The sequence below is a fragment of the Penicillium bovifimosum genome (assembly GCF_028826915.1).
Source record: "Penicillium bovifimosum strain IBT 22155 chromosome Unknown utg000008l_segment0_segment0, whole genome shotgun sequence".
Classification (NCBI taxonomy): Eukaryota; Fungi; Ascomycota; class Eurotiomycetes; order Eurotiales; family Aspergillaceae; genus Penicillium; species Penicillium bovifimosum.
Window position 1 is genome coordinate 1,392,562 of NW_026622717.1, and position 15,984 is coordinate 1,408,545.

General features: G+C 47.6%; 6 protein-coding genes across 6 annotated transcripts; 2 read left to right on the forward strand and 4 right to left on the reverse strand.

The window, feature by feature from the left end:
* Positions 1–1,641: 1,641 nt before the first annotated feature.
* On the reverse strand, positions 1,642–3,825 carry N7515_010217 (uncharacterized protein; the record flags this gene model as incomplete). Its single annotated transcript, XM_056670960.1, has 1 exon — positions 1,642–3,825. The coding sequence occupies one exon, from the start codon at positions 3,823–3,825 to the stop codon at positions 1,642–1,644; it is 2,184 nt and encodes a 727-aa protein (XP_056517333.1).
* Positions 3,826–5,205: 1,380 nt separating this feature from the next.
* N7515_010218 (uncharacterized protein) lies at positions 5,206–7,008 on the reverse strand (the record flags this gene model as incomplete). The annotated part of the gene is made up of 1 exon (XM_056670961.1): positions 5,206–7,008. One exon carries the CDS (start codon positions 7,006–7,008, stop codon positions 5,206–5,208), a length of 1,803 nt encoding a protein of 600 aa, XP_056517334.1.
* Positions 7,009–7,920: 912 nt separating this feature from the next.
* Positions 7,921–8,403, reverse strand: N7515_010219 (uncharacterized protein; the record flags this gene model as incomplete). Its single annotated transcript, XM_056670962.1, has 1 exon — positions 7,921–8,403. One exon carries the CDS (start codon positions 8,401–8,403, stop codon positions 7,921–7,923), a length of 483 nt encoding a protein of 160 aa, XP_056517335.1.
* A 1,542-nt stretch (positions 8,404–9,945) lies between these two features.
* Positions 9,946–10,636, reverse strand: N7515_010220 (uncharacterized protein; the record flags this gene model as incomplete). Its single annotated transcript, XM_056670963.1, has 3 exons — positions 9,946–10,257; positions 10,310–10,503; positions 10,552–10,636. 3 exons carry the CDS (start codon positions 10,634–10,636, stop codon positions 9,946–9,948), a joined length of 591 nt encoding a protein of 196 aa, XP_056517336.1.
* Positions 10,637–13,334: 2,698 nt separating this feature from the next.
* Positions 13,335–13,535, forward strand: N7515_010221 (uncharacterized protein; the record flags this gene model as incomplete). Its single annotated transcript, XM_056670964.1, has 1 exon — positions 13,335–13,535. The coding sequence occupies one exon, from the start codon at positions 13,335–13,337 to the stop codon at positions 13,533–13,535; it is 201 nt and encodes a 66-aa protein (XP_056517337.1).
* A 1,749-nt stretch (positions 13,536–15,284) lies between these two features.
* N7515_010222 (uncharacterized protein) lies at positions 15,285–15,659 on the forward strand (the record flags this gene model as incomplete). The annotated part of the gene is made up of 1 exon (XM_056670965.1): positions 15,285–15,659. The coding sequence occupies one exon, from the start codon at positions 15,285–15,287 to the stop codon at positions 15,657–15,659; it is 375 nt and encodes a 124-aa protein (XP_056517338.1).
* Positions 15,660–15,984: the final 325 nt, after the last annotated feature.

Sequence of the window (15,984 nt, forward strand, 5' to 3'; positions counted from 1 at the left end):
TGACAGCATTTCCATAGCCAGGGATTTTGAATATCGCTCTGTTGGTCGAGGTAAAAGGGTCTCCGCATTTCGGGGCGATGATGTACAATCATAACAGAGAGAGAGAGAAATTCATTTGCCCGATATAGCTCGCTCACCATTCCATTCCTCGCCTGTTAAGCCCACGGTTTTGTGCTTTCCAGAGCCATTGCAGTTCGATGACAGTCTGGATGTACTAGTACCCTCATTCAGGATTCTGGAGGATTCGGCCTGAAAAGGAAGGGTTTGGTAACACCCATTGCCTATCGGCTGAAGAGCCCTGCCCGGATGTTGCAATTCTGTGAAGGGGCACCAGCTGGATCCCTGTACTCCTCGTAGTCGTGTATACAGACAGGAATAGATCTATCATATTGACTGTTGAGAACGAATCAGCCGAATGCTTGCTCTGGAACTCAGTTCTAGCTTCTGATATATAAATACCTCAAGGCTAACTTTTATAATCCTCCTTGTGACCTAGCTGGTATAGTTCAAGGTTACTTGTGATCTGGTTTAGTCTTACCTTGTGTACGCTCTACTGCCTTCTATTACTTCATAATCGCGCCACCTAGGCAGGGTATACATATCCGCGAGCTCTATCTTTATCTAAGCTAATTTGGCTTCCTCAATAGAGATAAATCCTTGCATAGACTGAAAAGCGAAGAGGCGAGCTATGATTTGTCCTAAAGGGATAATGTCCAATCCTAGGTAGGCTCTATGCTTGGGCCATTTCGGACTAAGCTAATCTGAGACTTACAGCCGTGGCGCGTACGATACGACAGGCATGAAAAGGCCGGTGGTTCCGCTTCCACCGCCAAAGTGATACCGAGGACTCAAGCTTGGTTGAGGTCCTACTACGTCATATCTTGGATTGGAACTCCGAAGTGCGAAAACATTGCCACACAGACCTTCAATCCGGACTTCGATTCTGTTTTTATAATATTCAAGCTCAGTGGGGCGCTGGAAGGCTGATCCGTTATGATCATGTACATACAATAACGAAATGCAGAAAGTTGAAGAACCTTACTTCTATTGCGCATGCGCTTGCCACAATGGATGGAGGCCATTGGGCTACAAGCATCTATTTGGAAATGGCGGCGGAATCGAGTGAAACTCTCTCAGAGCAGTTCGGTCAAGAGAGTCGAGTTGAGTCGATGTATGTCTAGGAGCAGGCATTTACCGTAGTCTTTCGATGGCTCTTTACTCACACCTCTAATAAGAAAAAAACACCATTACCTACGTTGCTGGATCAGGCGAAGGTCACCAGCGTGCCCAGTTCTATGTAAAATCAAGAACGGTACATTATCATGCATCATGGAATCGCTAACCAGGAGAATTAAGCACAGACTATAGGAAGACTCAACGCGCGCGCAGACGTTTCACGTCTCTTCGCTCTGCTCGACATAGTTGTCCGTAGTGTCGTGGTGGTTGTGAGGTTGGCCGGAGCTCGAAGGTAGAGCAGTGAAAGTCAATGATCAACGCCCGCTCGATATACAAGCGATTCATGAGACCTCCGTCCGCATGTATAGCCATAAGAAGTGCAGATTTGATGGCGTCCACTCCTTGACCCGACAGTGCATACCCAACAAGTCAACTAACAGAGTCTGTCCATACACCAGTGGACCATTATGTGCAGACAGCAGTTGAGCTGGACGGGAGCCTTTTCCTGCTTTTCTCCGCCCCGGCGCGATGAACACGACTTGTGTTCCCAGAAATCGGTTCAAGGGCCCGCGGCCGCTTCAACCATTTCACATCCTCCAAGTCAATGATAACCATGCGGCCACTTAGTTCATCCCACAGCGTATTGCGCCATTCGATGTCGTTGTGGACAACTCCGTGTGATCGGAGCACGGCCAGAGCTTTCTTGCGCTCCTTGTCGAAGAAACCGGAATTATCGTCATTAACCACACGCTGAAGCCGGATTCCAGACCAGCTCAGGATCATCATCTGCGCCATTAATTCGCCGTGGTACCAATATGTGACCCGCGGTTTAAAGGCCCCAAGACAGACGGGAATCTGCTGACCCTGCAAGCTTCGGAGGTGGCGGTAATTATCCACTTCGGTTTGAAGGACACGCTGCTTCTCTGCCGTAGTAGCCTTGATGACCACAGTGTATCCGTGAGATAACATGGTCGCTTTCACGAGATAGCCCGTCCGGCCACAGACGTGCAGTGGTTCAAATCCCTCATTGCGATTCCGTACGAGCTGACGGTGTAGCCTGCGCGTGAACTCTTGCGGGCCCATCGAATGTCTCTGATCACTAGAATGTTGCAAGTGATCTTGGAGGTTGGGGCACCCCTTATCTAGAGGTTCCCGGTTGATTATACCTCGGATGCAGGCCATAGTGCAGTAGGGTCGTGTAGTCTGTCTGTGCTTTCGAGAGTCCCGGCCTGATTGTGTCCTCCCGCGTCCGCCAGTCGGTTGATGCTTTTTGCCTTGGTCACGACTCGAGCGACTGCGCACGGCTGCCGTGGTAGAAGGTGAAGGCGATTCCTCATCACTGCCGCTGCCTTCACTCGACGAACGTTTTGGAGTGGATAACTCTGGTTGACAGCGCGCTCGAGAGCGTGTGTTGTGGGTTTTCGGATATGGTTTCCACTTCGAGGGCAAATAATTGGAGGCCGGCGGCTCTCTGCGAACCGTTTCGGGAATATCTCGCAAGACATCCAAATATTCTATCTCCCAAGTCGAAAGGTTCCTTGCTGTATCGTGCCACTCTTGAAGTGGAGCATCGGCGGCGAGTGCTTGGAGAGTGAATGCAAGCACCTGACCTATTGCGGTCCGGTGCAGACGGCGCTCATCCTCTGCCTGCACGTCTTGATTCGGGACGCACAAGAAATATTGGACAACTGTGGGATCCGTCGGAATATGGAGGAAAACAAAGGCCTCCCCAGTGCAGATGTACCCGTATTGAACACCACTGTCAATCATGTATGAGAAGACCTGAGTGATCACAGCAGCGACAAGTCGCGTGGCATGAAACTCAAACGAGTCGCCTTCCTGATTAATAACATCTCGGGCCAGGTCTATCTCATGTAGACCCGCCACTAATTCGGGAATGGTCACTTTGTGCGGCGCTTTGAACTCCACCGCATACACAGGTTTTTGTAGCTCGTTGGCCACAGTGTGCACGCAAAACTGATCGGCGCGTCGATTGCGTCTTCGTGAAGTACCAGCCCTCGTCTGTCTCTGTGTGGCACCCTTCCCCGTTCCCCTGCCTCTTCCATGCCTGGTATTCGCTAGGCGTTGGGGCGTCCGCACGTCCTGGAGGTTCATTTGCTCCAGGCTATTCTCCAGCGACATTTCCGATGGGTTTGCGCGGTCGTAGAAGATGACTCGGCCCTGGATTTGAAACTCGTCTCGAAGTTCATCGTCTCGCAGCGCCTCAATAATCATTTCAACAAAGTTATCCACCGTGTCTCGTTCAAAATTTCGAAGGGACGCTTCTGAGTAAATCGGCTTGTTCCTAATATTCCTAACGACATAATCGATTTGATCATCAGAAGGGAAGAGGGGGCGCGAGGTAAAGGCAGCCGTGCGGTCGAATTTCCTCCATACTTGCTCTTGGAGTTGGGGGAAGTCAAGCCAAGGGACTATGCGCTTGGGGTAAAGTCGATTGGCTGGGTTGGTCGCGTCGCCCTGGGTCGTCAGAGTCGCATCCGTCTCGACTTGGATCGCTTGCGACAGGGAGTGGTGACAGCGATCGAGAAGGCGAAACAGTGTGTTTGGTTGCAGTCGCAACTCTGCCTCTTCTCGCGCCCGTCTCTCTTCCTGAAGCTGACGCCGAAGATCGGCAACTGTTTCTTCCATCCCTTGTATAAGCACTATTCAACTGATAATTGAATGATGTAGATTGAGAATCGACACGGTGTTCAGGTCCCGTCGCCTAGCGCGAGGAGTGGCACGGCCACGGCACGGGATATATGCGCGTCTGGATTGTTTACAGCTTACTCACCCCGAGACGACGATGCCTCAGGCATCGAAGTCCGATCACATGGCGCGTCTTGGCAAGGAGCGACCTTGCTTCAACAAAGTGTCTCATCGGGAAATCTATACTGGTGCACGTTTTCAATGGTCATCATTATCAATATCCGGATACAGTACTATCATATCCCGTCGCTCCATATCCCGAGTGAAGGGAACATAATGCATTTGATGATGTTAAGACTTGCCTCCATCAACTAGTACCTATCGGAGCTAAGTCAAACTCGCTAACTAGTCTGGGCTTCATCGACATAGACGAGGATGCCCATGCAGTAAAACGCACCGCGGTAAAATTTCTAACCAAGAATGAACTGTCCAGAGCTGACAATTTGTAGGGACAATACTACTACCAGAAACAAGTACTCCTCCGGCCTCATTTTGGGCGACAGTCCTCATCAAGGCTTTTGTTGTCACCCCATCCCTTGTAACACCCGTCTGATCTCGATGGCTTTCTAGCCCGGGCGTGGTGTCCTCTACCACGGAGGCGGGTCTTGTAGATCTGTCCCGATGGAATTCGCGGTCGCTTTGGTGTCCTCATCGCTGCTTGACTGTCCGCGAAGATGACAGCTCCATTCTTCGCCTGCTCAACCCATGGTTCTGTGCTTTCCAGTGCCATCCTTCCCCAGGATGTAATTGCGATGTACGAACTTGGCCTACCGGTGGAGTACAGCTTCCCACTAACACGCCCCCAATTATGAGCGCCAGTTCAATGACTCGAAGCTCTGCGGCATATACGGTGGAAGTATCAGAATCTCCCATCTGGCTGTGCATGTCTATCATCAAGGTCCACGACCACTGCCGCTCCCGGAAGGAAATTTTGGAAAGTGGGTTGAAAGTGGAACTTGAAGCTGAGATACACAGATGAGAATGAATACTTTTAGCTTTAACGACGAGTGGGTTTAAAAACGCTCACGCGGTATCCCATTCTGGGCTCTAGCGTTTGGTGCTAATGGTTAGAGCGAAAAGAATGAAGAAGCTTGCGATCATCTAGGAAATAGCCTGAATTTGGCAATCTGTAAGCTCAAATGATAAATAAAGCGAAACCCTAACAACGCGTAAGGCGGAATACGATCATGAGAAAGACAGCGAACTTGAGTCTCGGTACCCTAATGCGGCAAATCACGAAACAAAAGCAGAACCACAGAGCAGACAACTTTCCGGGCTATTCGAGACCGGCTCATAGCAGGACCACAAAATAGGTGCTTATCATGCTGTGCTTCCACGGCGGTTGGTTTGGTATCGACGTGTCTTGCGTGGCTCTCTGCCAGCTGAGACGGTGCGGATGACGTCGCTATCTTCATCGGTAATGTCAAAGGGGGTTGTTGTCCTTCTGCTGCGTGGATCCGAGTAACGAGTAGGCTCGCTACGGTGCCTGGGGTTTTGGCTGCGTGGGTTCGAGTAGCGAGCAGGTTCGCTAAGGTATCTTCTGTCGCGGGTTTGTCTCGACTGCGTAGAGACATCGTTCTCTTCATCGCTACTGGCCACAATGTGGTTCCTTCTGCTGCGTGAACTCGAGTAGCGAGCAGGTCCGCTACGGTATCTTCTGTTGCGAGTCGCTATCGGCTGAGTTGAGCCGTCGCTTTCGGGATCAATATCATCGTCTTCGATATCATACAACAAATGCTTCTTGCGGTAGGCAGTCTCTAGTTCTTCAGCCTTTTGATAAATTACCCTATCGCCGTCCAAAGTTGAGCCGTTTGTGATACGGCGAATGAAGGATCGCCCTTCCAGGGTATAAATGCCGTCTTTCCATTTGACAAGAATCCGAGTTTGTGGATAGGTTATGCCTTTAGCGGGCAGGAGTAAGTCAAGAGGATAAACCCCCTGCTCATCGTCACCTTCGACCTTCCAACCGATACCAATGAAGTCTTCTACATCTCTTCGCTTGTATTTCCAAAATTCTTCACGAAGCCCGTTCCTGACCCCGGCCACTTTAGCGGTTCCGCGAGTCATGGTCAAGACGCGCTCTACCCGACTTGGGTTGTAACTCTCATGTGACCCAGCACGAATGCGATAGATCGGTGTGGATTTACTTCCGTAGCGCACGAAGATCTGGGAGCCAGTACCTTTGGGCCACCAATACAATACTTTGGCCGAGTCCAATTGGCGTTGCTGTTTTAAGGTCCTCGCTTCTAATGCATCAAGCCCTGTGGGCTTATCACTACCAATCTCAATGTCTGATTCGGTACTAGATTCGTCACTAGACTCGTGACCGGCTGGGAGTTGATCGTGGTCCGAGTCAGACTGGATGTCGCCACTATCAGAAGTGGAGCTGGTATCTTCCTCAATCCTGGGATTTGGTGTCTTGATCTGTTGCTCGGCCCACGCTTCACTGATATTCCAAGTCTTGGGAAGATAATGTCGTTTGTTGAAGATTCTTATAAGTCTATGGGTCTCATTGAAAGCCTCCCAAAACTCTTCTGGGGAGAGACTTTCGGCTGACTTCTTTGCTGCTTGCTGCCAGGCGTGGCATAGGGTATTGTAGCCAGTCTCGGGAATAGTACCAGTATCAAGGTCGATGACAGAATGCTCGCTGTTGGCCCCTCGAATGTGTTGATTTAGCTTTTGAAAGAATTCTTGACATTCTTGGTACATAGGGGTGCTGGATGTGAAGAACTCCTCAACCATTCTTTCCGACTGTTTCGCTGTTTCCCTTCGAATGACGTTCTTGACCCAGCGGCTCAGTGGCTCTAATTTGTGTTCAATGGGGGCAGATTGATCAGAAGCATCGCTGAGTTCGAGATCCGTTTCGCCATTTGATTCGTAATCAGTCGCATTTGTGGCAAAGTCACCTTCGCGGGTTGGACTTCTAGCAAATCTCGCCCTTCGTTCAGGAGCTTTGCCATTCGTATCTCGACTAGCTTTTGGCCTCAGTTCTTGTGCTCTCGAGGAATCACTTTGTTGGGATTCGTGTTCGGAGCCCACTTCCGTAGGTGCAGGTGTTTGGATATCACGGGCGTTTCTCTGGGCCTTCTGAGCCTTCTTTTTCTCTCTCGACTTCTTAGACATGGTCAATAAATCGTTCTTTTTTTCTGAACAGAGTTTATACCGTTCAGTTCGAAGAAAGCGTACTAGATTTATACGAGTTTTGATGCCGCGGCGGTGGATATACACACCTGTGCGAGGCTGCGGGTTTCATGCACAATGCTATGCCTGAAAGCTTTGCTGCAGGCCAGGAACTATGCTGCAGGCCAGGAACTATGCTGCAGGCCAATAACTATGCTGCAGGCCAGGAACTATGCTGCAGGCCAGGAACTATGCTGCAGGCCAGGAACTATGCTGCAGGCCAGGAACTATGCTGCAGGCCAGGAACTATGCTGCAGGCCAGGAACTATGTTGCAGGCCAGGAACTATGATACAGTACGTTGCGAAACCGGTGCAACCGTGTCCACTCTTCGAGTGATTCTCTAGGCCCAGCGCCAAGAGACACTAAAATACATTAGGAATAGATCCGGAACATCAATATTCCTGTATCACCCTCGATACTAATATTTACTTTCAATACAAACGGTGCCTTGTTTCATCACTGTATTGGCCAACTAAGGTACTAGATTTATTTATGGCAATGCAGACATGTCAAACACATTAACTATGGATTGCCTCCAGGATCTAGCGACCTGACATTTCCCCCCGCCGCTCCTAAGTCCAAGTGATGGGCCGAGGGTCTTGATTGGCGCCAGACCTTGCAAAATAATTTCTTACATTACTTGCGTACTGTACCTGCAAATTACTCATGATCCCGCTTATCATAATAATCAGCCTACTAGCTACAGCTCTCTCTGCTTGACGCTGTTTACCGATATGGCGGAAGCTAACACAATCATGTTAATAGACCGACTACATTAAGGGCTAGGCGAGAAGGTAAGGCATAACACCTGGCAACTTAATATCTGCCATTTCTTGTTCTGCAAGGATCGTCTTTCACCAGTCGCCTTCTAGAATCTTATATGCATCATCAATTGCGTTGGACTCCTCTGCTTCATCGTCCGTGTCCCAATAATCGTCTTCGAACTGCCAATTTTCTTCCTCGCTCGAGGGATACCAATCCTCATTGGATAATGGGTCCAAGTGGCTTGAATGGTCCAGGTCCGACCCAGATAGTTCGTCTCTGTCGCTTGAGTCAGGGAGCATACTGCGCAAAGCACTTTCAAGTGTTGACATATCAAACGTCGATTTGACTCGACTTCTGCGCAAGAAGCGATCGTTATGCTCCCTGAATGCCGGTAGTATCTCGTCCTCGTACCAATGATCATTTTCAACAAGGACGTCCCAGTCCCAGTGTGCTACAACCTCATCGGGCGTAACCTCCCAAAGACAAAGATACTCATCTTTGTAATAAGAACAAGCCCTCCCATATGGGTCTTGCACTTCATAATGTTTCAATTCTGATTCCATTTCGACCATTGGTAGACCGTAGGCGATACGAACGTTTGGATTTATAGCCGTAAGTGTTCTAGGGAAGCTTGGCCCCTTCCGCCTGGACAGAAACCTTAATAAACCCGATGCAGACGCAGAAAATGATATGAATGGTGTCGGCTCCCATCTTCGATAGTCGGCGTGTTTGGCTAGGTATTCTTTTCGGCTTTCTTGTGAGCCCAACCGCTCCCTAGGCAAACGAGCCTGCATTCTTCCTGATTGATCTGTGTGACTGCCAGAGAATTTGTCCCACACCCGAAGGAGGGGACCAGAGCACTGGGGGATTCGGCCCCTGAGTGTTTAGAAAGACCTCTTTCCTCAAGAAAAGGGTGGGTACACTGCAAAAGCTCCATTGCACAAGCTTTGTCGAAGCTGATGTTCTGCATTGGATTCCTGAAGTACGATTTCTTTCTCGACCAAAAGCGGGATCAAATTATTCGTTTGTGATCAATGATGAAGAATTGCTGACGGATTCTTGCCTACGAAAGTTGACCCCGCATTATCATCACATGTCAGAAATTGGATGACATAATAGTAGGTTCGGCTCGTTTTTGTGGAGGCTGGCATACAATTAACCAGCATTATGGTGGGGCATGGATGTGTGAGGTGTGTTGTAACATTACAAGTAAATACACCCTAGCTTGACGGCAGGTACTCTACGTAAGGAACATTACAATACCCATTGGCAGTGGTGTTGCGGAAAAACTACTAATAAGTACTAGCGTGAACTGGTAATCAAGACTAGAAAAATAATAGAAGAGTGTAGGTGGTTGCACCAGTTTCGGGACGGACTGTAATTGGCTAAGCTACAAAACAAATCAACCATGCGGTGTTCACAGTCGGATTTGGGTTATCGTATCATGGAATTAGGGTTATGTGCAACGGCATCGCATTTGTTGTCATTTCGAGGGCAAATATCGCAGCTAGGTAATATTCCAGTCCAAGGATCGGATACGTATAGTCTATATGTTTGCATTAAAAGAGGATGGGAAGTAAAGGTAGACACTGAGTATGAGTGGTTCCATTCAAGAGACCTTTGCGGTGGGAAGCCTTGGAATTTGGGTACCTAGGACCTATGTTTGCTAGTGTGGCGACTACCGTCTTATAAAGGAAAGTATTTGCTACACGTAGTAGACACCCATCTCCATTGATGATGATGATGATGATGATGATGATGATGTATCCATTTTCCCGATGTAGCTTGCTCTATGTATATGTTGCTATGCGGGATTACTGTCAGGCCTGCCGACAGCTCTACTGGAAGAGAGTGGTTGCCAGCCCACTGAGCGACTGTTCGGTAGTCGCTTTGCGCATTTCCGATCAGTCGCCGTAGAATGGAAAGATACAGTGGCTCAGGGGAGGAGTGACTGTACTAGGTATAGCCTGTTTCAAAAGAGGGTTCGTAGGTAATAAATCCCTGTGTGCAGTGGTGAAGATGAATTCGACCCATCCCGTACAGGTCACCAGTGTAACTTTGAAGTATAGACATGTAATAGCAATGAAACATGAAGCCGTGAGAAAAGCCCGCATTCACTCGTTCTCAGATGCGGTGTCTTGTAAAAATGCCATCATTTGTCCTAGCACATTCGAACACTGGAAACATTTGGTCTGATACCACTCGGCAACAGCCATCCAGTTCAAGATATCTTGCTGGTGAAGATTTATGGTAGCCTGTGCTTCCCGAATCATTGTATTTTTGTCTTTGATCTCGGCCTCAGCTTGTGTTGCAGCCTCCTCGTAACGAGATGCTTTATCTTCGGATGCCCTTAGTTTCTCCACGAGACTGAGGTTTTCAGCTCGCATATGGGCAACAGTATCAAGCTCCGTCTGGTCTTTCTTGCACTATAAATTCCCATGAGCTTGCTAATTTCCTTTGAGGGGCCACTCCAATTACTTTTGTAGGAATTGCATGAAATTTGTGGCCCACCTCGCGGTGAAGCAGCATATAGCCCCCTAACGAGTGTTTACTCATATGCTTCTGAAAGAGATGCTCGATAGATGGATCTTCTACCTGCCATGCATAGGGACATTCGTTATCTGTCTTCAATCGAACCTCCGCGGGGTCTACTATAATTTGAAGTCTCTCAACTAATCGGAGTTGTTAGTAAGTCAGGTTTCAAAGTCTCTGAAACTTACATATATGATCAGCGAGTTGCTTTCGGCAAAGTGATCGCCAAGAAGCACGCTTCTTATTACCCAAAAGCTGAATTTGTCCGTCCATCTCGGTCAAAATCAGAGGTCAATGGTGAGCGTCCCAGCCGTTTTATATATTGCGACCTACTTCATGTGCGACCTAATTCCAGTGTCGCAGTATTACCTATCTATATCTATCTTGAGACTTTCGCAATATCGCAGTGAAATTCACCGTAAATTTTCCATTAAATTGGATGATGTGAAAGTGAGAGCCACAGCGGAATGTGTATCTGATAGAATCTAGAGAAGCCAAGGGAAATCAAACCAAAATGAATGAATAGAGTTGATTGAGGACTCGAAAACGACCCATCGGGAACGAGACACTGTGTGTCTCGCTTACCGAGTGGGGAAAAACTCAACATGCGCTAAGGCATATCTTGGCTAGTGTATATACATGCCATGACCCACTATTCTCGACAGATGTTCATATACAATCTCCTGTAAGTAAAAGACAATCTTGCAATCCAATATTCCCAGAGCAGACAAAGGATTCTGACAAAGCTTTCAGTTCTGAGTCGTCACCCGTGTTCCATGTTTCATGGTACAATTGATTCTTGTCTTTGAAATATGCATGCAGTACTCTCCCGTCTTGGGCTTTCAAGAATTTTTTCAAATTCAGGCTTACAAGCCAACACTTTGCTAATTCAAGCCGCCGCAGTGAAGGTAAAGGGACATGGGACATGAAATCCAATAAACCCGGACTGTCAATCAGCGTCAAGCTCTCGACATCTGCTAAAGCACATGTGGCGACTTCCAGCATACTGTCATCCACAGTGGTCAGCTTGGAATGCATTCCATCAATCTCGATATACTTCAAGATTATTCCTGCAGCCTGAGCTGCAGCAATGCCCCTGAGTATTGTCTCAAGGTGAGTGAGAAGGGATTCCCCAACAAATACGCGATTGGAGAACCAAAGAAGTTGATCTTCCTTTGCTCCATGAAATGAGAGTCTGATAGTATTGAGGTTTGATAGATGCCGAAGTGATTCCTCAAACACTTTGACATCAGTCCGGTCTTCCAGGAGTAAACTCTGAGCTCTTGCAAGACCTCTGAAATAGACAAAGATTGCCTTATAGGAAAATTGCTTTCCTCGGAGCTCCCACCGGAAATCCTCCTGATCTCTGGTATATTCCTGTGGTGTATAAATACAGGCAGAAAAATAGTCCCAATACTGGATTACTGGAAAGATGAGTAAGGAGCTGGATCAAGAGCTTTAGAGGCACATACACGGATCGACCAACTCTGATGCATCATAATGGAGTACTTTCACGCATTGTGCCAGAGATGAAATTGCTAGTCCCTCTAGCTTTATCATCCCTTGTTCTGAGAACTCGACTTTGAATGTATGGAAAATATCAGAGATGCTGATCGATCGGCAACCTTTATTCACGAGAGAAAAAGATTTCAGGGAGCAGTAATCGAGATTGACAACAATCAATCTCAATAACTCGAAGGGCAGATCTGCGAAAATTCCCATTTTGCCTCAAAGCTAGTAGAGACTTGATAGAACTGACCGAAGAGCGCAAAGGAAGCTTTTACCTGACTTGGGGCGAAAATAAGTATTGTATCAATTTCTGCAATTCATCAATCTTCTGTGTAGCTGAGATTCCGTAGGAAAACAATGTGGGTACAATGCTGATCACGTAAAACGTTGCGACACTGTTCCTGATAGTTATGTACCCCAGCCCAGCTGCTACTTGCGACACTGTTCCTGATAGTTATGTACCCCAGTCCGGCTGCTAGAGATCTACCAACTCTCGTGCTACTTTGGACAATTTATACTCGCTCGATATAGTCTATTGCATCATCATGTCCAAGTCACTCACTCACTCTATTGATCAACTAGAGTTGATTTTGTATTTCTTGTAAATAACCCAGCCTAACCTGCTGCTATTGGCACCTTTCGGGCCTGGAAAGCGTGTAGGACGGTTTTTAGGGCTATGGGTGTCACCTGAGAAAGAGGTTTCTGCTTGAATATACCGCCTACTATGAGAATATGTCAAGTTCCGCCCGCAGGTTTCGCCGTATAGAGAGTCCGACAGGGGCCTCTCGGTTTGATTCAATTATTAAAACATCTGCCTCTAGTTAGTTATCTACAGCCAAATCCTGGCAAACCCCCTGGATATGTCTATCTATCCAATTGTGAATTGGTCAGCCCAGGGACACACCGAAGTAGTGCTGCTACAATGTTACCAGCTGTTCGGTGTTCATTGGCTGCTGATCCTTGTTGCTGCGGCCCCATCCCAACCGCGACACTGTGTCAGAATCGCCGTATGACTCATAGAGTAGGGTTCCAATTGTAGTGGGCGTACGGCGGCCGTGGGTGCATCTCAGGAAATTTGAAAATTTGACCGCCTAACCTACCGCCCTTGCCTAATCTGATTTAGTGTCTAGGGATACCCCAAACTTCTCTCTCGCATTGAACCTTGCTCCCTCATTTACCTCATCGCCGTATCCTCATCGCCGTATCCTCATCGCCGTATCCTCATCTCTGTATCCTCGTCTCTGTATCCTCATCTCTGTATCCTCGTCTCTGTATCCTCGTCTCTGTATCCTCATCTCTGTATCCTCGTCTCTGTATCCTCGTCTCTGTATCCTCGTCTCTGTATCCTTCATCTCTGTATCCTTCATCTCTATATCCTTCATCTCTATATCCTTCATCTCTATATCGCTCATTGCCGTATCCCTCATTGCCGTATCCCTCATCGTCGTATACCCTGTCCAGAATGAGGCCTGAAATCCCCCTTAATCCCTATCGCCAGCAAATTACTGATGTTGTCCTCCTCGGAAAGACAGGCGAAGATATCTCTACCGTGCTGTTTGATGTTCATGGACGTGAGGTCACCGGCCGCACGATCAATACTCGCCTCCAGGAATGGGGGCGTAGCTGTCCTACTGGAACCCCTGACGCGCTGGCCATCGAATGAAACGCTATTTCTTTTCCTACCATATATTGACTGAAGGGTCAAGACGCGGTGCCTTCGCATCCGAAGCAATATGGTGCTATCAGACTCTTTTTGGGTCGAGTCGAGACTTTTACTTAGGCTACCAGTGATCGAAGAAAAAGTACTACGTAGAAAAACTACTACTTAAACAAACTCGGAATAACTGAAACTGAGGAGCCTGACGCAGCACGCAAAATCCATTTTTAATAGCTCAGCTCCTGGTGGAAGGTGCATCCGTGATGATTTCGACGTGCGATTCTTCCGACGAACAAACAGAAGACCTAAATAGCCCACCTTGACCTGTGTTGCCTTTGGGGAGTCGTTGAGACAACTGGTCTAGAGTAGCCTGAAGGTCATGCACAGTCTGCTCACGCACATGGAGTAGAGTCTGAAGACAATTGATCAACTCTCGTTGACGTTGGTTCTCTAGCAAAAAAGGCTCCATTGTCCCCTTGTCACCGACACATCCAGGCCTCTGCTTGTCTTGGTTCAACCGCTGTAACAATGAATCAATAGCTGGATACAACTCATTGAGACGAGACTCGAGACCCCGCACTTTGTCCCTTTCCAAGTGAAGACTTTGAGTCAATGCTTGACAAGTTTCTGTCGCATGACGTAATGACACCTCGAGCTGCGATTTTTGATGCTGAATCCCGGAAAGCGAGTTTTCACAATAGATATGTAATTTCTGATATGCGACGGAATCGCTGTTGATTCTAGACTCCAAGCACCCTTGGTAATGCTTTGACTGCTGTTCTTGGCGCAACAGCTTCTCTATCAAGAGAAAGACGTCGTCGTCATATCTTGCGGTGTTCGCGTGACACTGATTTTGAAGTGCAATCAGTATATGTCAATTACAGCGCATTGAAGTAGGCTTCCTTACTCGAAGAATAGTAGCTGCAGATGGCGGCGCTACCTCGGGACTTTGATATTGGGCTTCGGAAGACATATCGTGAATAATTTGTTCAGAACTTCTCATTCAATAAAGACTTGAAGGGTCGTTTCTTTTATTAGTTAGTAACGCTATCGATACACAGCTAATCGTCGAGAATACTGCTTACTTTATTGACAACAGCCAGTGTCGCAGGACTTAGTCAGTGTCGCAATCTGTTTCCAGTGTCGCAAGTCGTTTTCGGTGTCGCGGAGAGATTTGCGCACGGAGCCTTGCCAGACTCCGGTGCTCCAAGGATCAATACGACTGTACGAGGACATAGATACAGGTATCCATACGGAAAACAACGGAACGAACGATATTGTCCCTTATAGTGTCATCCAGCTAGCTGTAAATTATTTCCTTCTTTTCCGCTATGAAGAGAAAGTGATAGTTTGGTTGTTATCCTTGTATCTGATACCAAATGCGTGCTGTTCTGCATTTCTGCGATATTTTTGTTTTTGTCTGTAGATCCCAACTCTGACACTCGCCTGTCACTGGATGGAACAATTTGGCGAATTTAATAACCCAGCCAGGTACAGAGTGGGAAATCCGGGCGGGTATTGTATCCGATGCTCTGACAAACACTCCGACGCTCAGTTTTGTGTCTTAAGTGGCGTTATATTGTCACCCCTGCTTGCGTCATGGGGTGATAACGGACATCTTTATAATATTTGCGTGCTTTTAGAAGCCGAGTTGTCTTCCTCTGTAAGCCTCCTTCAATCTCTCCAAAGTTTCAGTACCAACTTCAAGGTAGACACTTCTTATCTACTCTCCTGATTGAATTTTCATAAATTACAATGAGTCGTGGCCAACGTCTTGATCCCATATACGAGGAAATCACACCCGCGGACCATCAAATTTTATGCCTTGGAGGCACATCGTCCAACCTCGAGAGACTGCAGTCTCGGTTGCAAGGAGCAAAGCGGAAATCGCCAGACTCCAGAATCCAGCTGGAAGAAACTGCGTATGAGATGAGCTATCTCAAGGCCGAGCTTCAGTGGCATAAAGAGACCAAACAGATACTCTTGCAGTTCCAAGAAAGCGTGTTTGATATCTTTGGCTCCCTGGAAGATGCCCTCGCCCGAGCAACCGCGCGCCTGCACGAGTCGGAACGTCAATATCTGATGCTTTGGGAATCCAATTCTAAATGCGGAACTGGGGGTTTCTTCTGAATTATCAAATGTGTCAGGACACCAGTTGTGTGACGATCCAGTGGCTGTAAACAGATTCGAGCGCGGGTTTGGACTTGTCATATCATTGGGCAACTTGTTGATGTCTGATGGCTGTTGAGTCCTGTCTCCAGGGGCGGGATAAAAGGCTTCTTCGCTGACTCTTTTCTTGTTCTTCCTTCCTTCTTTCTTCATAGTTGTTATTCTACTTAAATGGACTCTTCCTTACGGAAGACTTGGCCGGTAACAGTTTGGATATTGAAAGGCATTTGGGCTATGGAATTTACCAGTTGTTGTGTTGTTACTGTGTTGCTATAGTTGTTATAGT